Source organism: Montipora capricornis, chromosome 3, assembly GCF_036669925.1.
Source record: "Montipora capricornis isolate CH-2021 chromosome 3, ASM3666992v2, whole genome shotgun sequence".
NCBI classification, from domain to species: Eukaryota; Metazoa; Cnidaria; class Anthozoa; order Scleractinia; family Acroporidae; genus Montipora; species Montipora capricornis.
Window position 1 is genome coordinate 65363412 of NC_090885.1, and position 8155 is coordinate 65371566.

Sequence of the window (8155 nt, forward strand, 5' to 3'; positions counted from 1 at the left end):
ACATTTGGTGGTCTCAAAACTCCACGTTTAGTTTACCCCCAAATTTCTTTTCACAAAATCATTCCAACGGTTGCAGTCTTAATTGCCAAAACAATGTACCAGGTTTGAATTTTTGCTCTTGAAGTTAGCCAAAGATTAAAGCGCGAAAAAAGACAATGCAAAGTACTTAATTTCATAAATTTGTCACAAATTCTAGTTTTTGCCAAATTCAAATTAGATAACGAAGAGGCCTCCCAACGAGCAAATTAAGCCAAAAGCCTTCGAGACACGTTTCTAGGCTCCTTGTAATGTATAAAGACTGTCTAAAGGGATTTTTTTATCACCTAGAAGAATTTGATCTCTTCGGATATCTTAGATGAAAATTGAAGTTTCCGATAATTTTAGCGAATGATCTCTTCATTCAGAAATTTCTAGCTGAACGTTACCTTCTAAGAACTTCCAACCGAACCGTTTGCTCATCCGAAACTGCTCTACCCCTTCCGCAAAACGTAAGGGACTACTTTTCCCTGGTTGCGAGATCTTTTGGTGATGTTTTAGTAAAGAAATCTGTAGCTGTTTGGCAACGTAGAACCGAAATTCGTAGAACAGTTACAGTTTGTCTCTCCCAAACGTATATTTTACCGAAGATTATCGTTGGGTGCCCCTATATGGATAAATAACGTTAGAAAGCCCTATACTAAGTTTAAAAAAAAAATTATTGTGTATGTTAGCGTTTTTTTTTCTTCACGATGAGCCGAAAAGAGCAGTACTTTTCAAGTAGTTTACCTGCTCAAAAAGCGCGCAGAGTAGAAAAGTCGCTCCAAGGGAAAATATTTAGCATAGTGAACTAAAAATTGTATTTTTATAATAAGTTTTTCTTTGTTGCATGACGTACTGTTGGCGATATTTACAGTCAATCGCTCTTAAAGGAAAACACATAAAGGAGGACAGCGACGGAACTTATTTTTCAAGAAGTTGTTTCCAACAGTTTGTTGGCCAATTGGCGGCGACTTTCATCGAAATTTCGGCAAATGTATTATTCACTCGCTTAGCGAAATGGATTCTTACTCTTAGTGTATCTGCTTCCAAAGCCAATATCACCTGCACTCGGGTAACCTTAATAGTATTAGTTGAAGTTTGTCTCCAACAATTTGTTCAGTTATTAAGTCGCCTACTTTACACGTTGACCGACTCGTTGGCGATGTGACCGACATTCGTTCTTCCCGTTTCCACTCGGCAAATCCTGTTTGATTGAGTAAATCTTGCGTCAAAAAAGCCTCTCCACATTTGTTCAAAAGCAAAAATATTAAAGATTTATCCAAAAACGAATTTCAAATAAAGGGAATACGTGGCAAAGCACGCCTTGTTTTCCTTTTTCCGCTTGACCTCACTTGTACTGTCCGGCCAACACGGAGTTGCTAAGCGGTAACCAACTCCTAAGGGCCTATATAATTACTGATCCTCACGCATGAAATCGTGTTGTTCTCTCTTTGCATTAACTTAACGATTGCTGTCTTTAAGATGCTAAAACAACTGTCTGAGGAAAACAGGGCCGTCTTTTTTGTCAGCAGGGGAAATTATCAGGGGTAAATCAAAGAGGCTGCATATATTGCAGTTATCCTGTTTTAGCAAGTTTAATGAGTTTACAGAGCACTATCCTTGATAATTTAGAACTTTGTCAACAGCACCGTTTCGGTCTAACTCTCGTTTATTGCAACTCATTTTTTTGTTTCGAAGTGCCACTTCAAGTATAACTTTCAAAACACTGAGAATAAATAAAATCAAGGAGACGGGTGGAATGGAGCACAGTTTTTTTGTATTAAGAAGCTTAGGTATTCTAGTCAGAACTTAATTTATACGAAATAAAAATTTTAGTGCAATTAATTCTAACTACAACTGACTGATTACTACTTTCTTGGTCGCATTTTTTCCAGCTGTACTCCTTCAAGTTAATAGTCAATCCTCTTGTGTAGTGTAATTTTTCTCGGCACCGTTTTCGTCCGTTTTCTCCACGTCAATTAAAGCTTTTTTTGAAAGAGAGCCCTGCAAAATTTCGCTTGCTTTCCTTTTAAGTGTCGATGACATACATTTATATGCTCTGACCGCATCGGAAGACCGATGACCAGTAGTTTCTTGGCTAAGTTGTTCTGGGACACCACCACCATACAATCGTGTAGCACTAGTACAACTATGCCGAAGAGAGTGATCACTGTAGTGTCCATCGAACCGTGCTCTACTTTTTCCCGGCCACCTTTTTGTAAAACCAGATTTCCCAGTTCGGCTTTGGCAAAGCCTGCAAATAAAATGCGTTGTCGCCGACTTCATTCGGGACGCGAGACATGTATTTTTATACAGCTCACCAGGACAGCGCTCTAAATTTAAAAGTCAAATTCTCATAAGCCCCAACAACTTTCCTTTTGATAAGCAAATGGCTCAATCCCCGATACTAATATCCTTGCAAAAATTCACGCCCCAGCTCGTCACACTCTAAAGATAGCTGTGAATTTTTCCCAGCCCTCAGAGAAAACTGAACGCCAAAAATCCAGACCAACGTATTGCGAAGCAATTCGGCATTTTCGCTACCTAGAAAACCATGTTCCCACAAATAGTTTTCTTGCTATTATGTTATCAAATTAGCCTGGTTAACATCTACTCCTCAGTATTCTTGGTTTGCATCCACGTGATGAGAAGGCCATGTTGGTGTACAAAGCAGTAGAAAATGGCCCCGCAAGTTTTCCGTAATAATAGAGTGAAATTCCCAAAAGTGATTTTAATGCAGTGTCACACCTCTCTGTCACAGACCTTGGTGGAACCTGGTTGTTCACCAGGTTTTTAACAAAAATTCTTCCAGGGCAGACAAAAATCCACCAGGTTGATCCTGAATTCTTCGCCAGGGAGGCCAATGACTTTTTAAAATCTAACTATATATGTATATACATGCAAAACTGTGTGACCCAGTATTTAACATACTATGTTTGATATATATGGCAAGAAACGTATTGCATTCAATTTTGAAAGCAAGTCAATTGACCACCAGGGAAACTGAAAATTCTACACCAGGGAGGAATACAATTCACCAGGGAGTTTTTAAAAAACCACCAGGTGCCAGGGAGATCAAAATTCCACCAGGGAGGGCAAAATAACTCACCAGGTCGGGTTCCACCAGGTCTTGCAAGCGTTTACCTTCGATTTCTGCTACAATATCAGTATCATGAGAGGTCTGTGTCACACACAAATAATGCTTCGCCTCCCGCGGAATTCATCGCCTTTCCAAACTGAGGTTTGCACTGAGTAAAACTAGTGTATCTAACAGATGTAAAAGTGAGAGGATGATGTGAAGGGCTTTTTTCTACCCATGTAAACCATGTGACCGTTGGCCCTACCAATGAAAATGGGACCACTCAAGGACAGAGAAAAAGTCTGGTTAGGGTGGGAATTGAACCCACGACCTGCGGGTTAAATCACCGCTGTTCTACCGACTGAGCTACAAGGTCAGACGGGAGCAGGTCCTGGGAATTGAAGATATCAAATTCACGGCAATGAATACGTACAAATACAAGGGGTTCAGTTCATGCAAACGCCGTGTAGCACCCATACAGATAGTCATGCTGCGGTACATTTCGTTGATAGTGACAACATTTATCATTGATAACCACAGCAACGATATATTGAAGTCAGTTTGGGGTCCAGTTTTGTACCGGACCTATCTTAATTTCCCCTCATTTCCACGCACGAACAGTCATCGTTAAATTGCAATTAAGCATAAATTGAACATCTCCCTTCCACTCGGCAGCATTTCTAACATTTAGTTAAACTAGTTAAAAATCTAAATTAGAAATACTCAAAGGGTATCAACCGTCACCGTAGATGTTTAAAAAAAGAGAGTAAATGTATAAATAACAATAAAATATATATAATTATTTTAAAAAAAAAAAAGAGTCATCCTCCGATAGTTTCTTTGAAAAGTGAAGCTTCAATGTCCCCACATTCGATAACGTCCGTGGCTGGATTGTTCCAATCCTTTATCTTTCTTGTTATAAAGCTACATTTATAGGTGTGGGATCGACTGCTAAGATGAATGAATTTCTTTGAATGGTATTGTCTTGTTATTAGCTGTTTCTTCGATCGAAGCTACCCAGTCTTGATTCCTACCTCCTTTAGCTAAGCTGTAACCAACCTAGATCCTCGAGTAACCGTGTGACTGTTCCAGTCTTTCGGTCATAGTAACGTGTCACAAACCTTGCCGCTCTGCGTTGCCTGACACCTTCTATACTGTCTACTTGTTTACTTGTGTGTGGATCCCATGCGCAGCTTGCATGCACAGCTTACATAATTACTCCGGCACTGGCAGATGGCATTATGAGAAATTATTGAAGCCAACGACTGCAATCATTTCTCATAATGCTATGTACCTCAGTAATTATCCATTAAATAGCAACGAAACTCATATAAAACTAATCTCTGTTGAAGAAAAGAAACCTCACACACATCTGGGAATTTGACCTGTGAAGAGAACCGGCTTTAGTGAAACAAGATCAGGGAAAGTGGAATGCTCGTAGGTATACAATGAATACAAGGTGGGAAGTTTGGTAAAGCCCAGAGTCTCCATGCCAGAACCACGACCCTGAATCAAAATACATGAGCTGTACCAACTCTTTGAAATATTTCCTTTCATTCATCAGATCATGGCACCATCAGCTCCTTGCAAGTATTCAAAGACAATGAATTTCTTGATTTTGCTCGTTATGCTTTCAACCTCACACTTAGCGTTTTGCGCAAATGTATCGGTGAGTAACAAATTTATCAACCACGAAATTTGTCTCATCTTACCAGCCACAGAGTTATTCGATCTTGGAAGAAAGCATAGTGAAAATCTAGATTTATCTCTAAGAGGTTTAAATCAAGTTTTACTTTGCACGTTTTTAAAGAATATTTTCATATAATCCATAGCATGCATTTCAGAAACACCCACAAGCAGTTTTAATCCTTTTTTTTTCCTTCAGTTTCTATTCGCTCCAAACTTGAAATGTATGTCGGAGGAAAGTGTTAAAATCCTTCTCGTCTCATACAAGTGCAGATTTGAGCAACGCACTGCATGGGCGAAGAATCGCGAATGTTCCATTTCGTTTGCTTTAAGAAAAAGGAGTGTGGTACTTTGTAAGTGAATTGGAACCAAAATCTAGAAATATTGCTAACGTTTGATTACTTTCTCCACAAAACTCTAACTTTGTTCCTTTTGCGCTGTCTTTTATGCAGCTGAAAAATATAAAGATGGTGTTTTTTTTTTCCACCAAACCTGTCGTTTTGTAAAGATCCTGTTGCCGCTTTTGTCAAGTTGAACCCCCGAACAAATAATAGCGACGACTGGCTCGCGCATCGAAACAGCAAAAGATTCGGCCAAACCGGCACATAGTTTTCAGAAACCATTTTCCCGCTATGCTGCTTCTGCATTGAAAGGTTCGGCGCTGTTTCTTTAATTTTTGCAGATGCTTATGTTATCATTTGTAGATGCAATTCTGAAACACGATTTCACTTGAATGACTAAAGATCTGCCAAGAACTGCAAGGGTTGCGAGATAAATCTGACTTGTGTCTTTCCTTTTTCAACACACATCAGGTGGATCCCGGTGCGAAATCGGCAAATGCTTGCACAGCGGATTGTGCACCTGGTGTTCCAGGGGTTCCTGGTGTCCCTGGTTACAATGGACGAGATGGGCCCAAGGGAGAGAAAGGCCCAGCAGGACCACCCGGAGATAAGGGACCTATGGGACCTAAGGGAGAGCAGGGTACTCAAGGACCCAAAGGTGATCCCAGTCTCCAGGCCATGCCGAAAAATTGGAAACAGTGTGCATGGAAAAACATTAATGAAGGCAAAGATAATGGAATGATAAAGGTAAGAAAGAAACATGGCAATTTGAAAGAGGGTTAAAAGCATAGGTATTCGAGTCAGCGCCGGAATGCTGTGTTCGTCTGTCGTATTTAGGACAAGGTTGAACAAATTCTTTAAGAAATATTCTCTGACAGTCTTGCATTATTAAAGAAGGAGGAGGTGATAGTGGAACGAAGTCGAAGACTGTAGAATTTGTCAAAATCAGGTTGTCCATCCGGTAAGGGCGGCAATGTATTGTTCATTTTCAAACTAAATAAAATTGGCCATTTATCTTTTCCGTTCCCAAACTTACTATAAACAACGTCAAATTTCATTCCAGTAAACCTTTCGATAAAGCTGATATGAACAGGTGTCAAATGTTACACTTATTCGTAAAGGAGTTTTCTTTTTCAGGAATGTACTTTCAACAAGCTTTCAGAGAACTCGGCTTTGAAAGTCGAGTTTAATGGCGACTACAGAATTTGCTGTTGTCTGGACTGCTGCAAACGCTGGTTCTTTACCTTCAATAACGCGGAATGCCTTCCTCTGGCAATCGACGGTCTTATGCACATTCACATTAACCAAGGCAAGACAGACAGCAACATACACAAAACAACTCAGATCGCAGGATACTGTGAGGGGATCGGCAAGGGGATTGTGCGAGTGGCGATCAATGTTGGAGATTGCGTTGGAAAGAAAGCTGGTTCGGATGCTTACACCGGGTGGAACTCCGTCACCCGTATAATGATCGAGGAAGTCCCTCCTCCGCAGAAATAGATTAGTTTTCTTGGATCCAAGACTGATAGCTGTCCTAAAATAGTTAATTCATGTAGCTTTGATTTCTTTAAGTCAGGTAAGGCAAGTAAACTATTAGTCTACCATCGAACTTATATGGAACTGATTTCCTCTGCTTGATGTAAAATGTTGGGCACAATTTACTGGGAATAAATGAATGCATTTTACTGTCACTGTTTAATCAAAGTTGTTCAGGGTTGTTTTGAAAACTGAAAACTGTACACCACACCATAGCTAGTGTAAAAGTAGTATAGGCAATCACATGAGTTCGAGTGACGTTTGACATAAATGATCAATTTCTTTTCCAAGGTCTCTTTTCTTCCATTGCCCTGTAAGAAAAATACGCACAGTTTGTCAAAACAAACGAAACATTGTTATGTGTCCAGATTTTGAAAAGCATTTGGCAAGGAGGTTCAATATTAAGCAAAACCTATTGCAGAACTTCCATGGACACATATCTCCGGTGGATACGTCTGCCTTCGCAGTCTATGGACATTAGGGACCTTTAGATTCTAGGACGAGGACAAGAACGAGTACGAGTTTTGACTGCTTGCTTTTAGCGAAAATACTAAGAAGATTTATAACCCGCACACTTAAACTTACTCTTTGTTACCAGTATAGGTTGCTCAGTTATTATTATTGCTGGTAACGGAGCCTTTTTGCTCATCAAAAAATGCCAAAACTGCTATCCTTTAGTTGACTTTTTTTCTCATGACGACATTTTTGCAAAGCTCGTAGTAAAATGACGACAGTAACACGTTTTTCCCGCCAAAATGACGCTGGTTTGCGCGCGCTCACTGTTGTTCTATGAGAAAATTTCGTACTCGTAGTCGTACTCTTGCTAGAATCTAAAGCTCTCTACTGTCACTCATTGCAACTGTCTTGGACTGTACTCAATCTTATAAGTGGTGTTGAAAACTGACTTCTGTTGGTAATTGTGTTAACATAAGATGCGTATGCCTTGATAGTCTTGATAGACCAGTGTCCAACGCATTTTCTACATAATCCTTGCATTCACCAAGTCTGTTGGGGAACTTATCGACTGCTTATATTAACTATATACGACAGCACAAAACGACATTCTACACACTGACTACCCGTATCGAGCCCAAACACTTCAACAGGCCCTTGACAATAAGGAGCATGAATACTTTTACTACGGAATCTATAGAATATGGACCAGGATTCTCTTCTATGTCCCAACCAAAGTTAAACTTGCTGTATTCCACTTCGTAGAATTGGAAAAATTTGGATCGCACCGGATCGGATCGGATTGGGAAAACTTGGACCGGATCAGTAACCAAATTTCCACCAAATGTATAGGGTCACCAGACAACGTACTGAGGAGAGGAGAAGTCGAATTCTGTGCCTTTCTCTTTTGTGATGTGAATTCGTCTCTTCATTTATTGAAACTCCTCAAAAGGGTTTTTTTCCAGAGGTGATTACAGATTCCGAAGCGGAATTATGAAAGATACGATGTGATGAATTGTCGTCAATAAGTGAATTGACTGCG

General features: G+C 39.9%; 1 protein-coding gene across 1 annotated transcript in view; it reads left to right on the top strand.

Moving 5' to 3' along the window:
• LOC138041563 (collagen triple helix repeat-containing protein 1-like) overlaps positions 1–6815 on the top strand; it is a 7576-nt gene extending 761 nt beyond the window's left edge. Inside the window, exons 2-4 of the mRNA XM_068887305.1 lie at positions 4662–4766; positions 5596–5871; positions 6262–6815. Of these exons, the coding sequence (XP_068743406.1) occupies positions 4665–4766; positions 5596–5871; positions 6262–6624 (741 nt within the window). The 5' untranslated portion in view covers positions 4662–4664 and the 3' untranslated portion in view covers positions 6625–6815. The remainder of the gene's footprint in view (positions 1–4661; positions 4767–5595; positions 5872–6261) is intronic.
• Positions 6816–8155: the final 1340 nt, after the last annotated feature.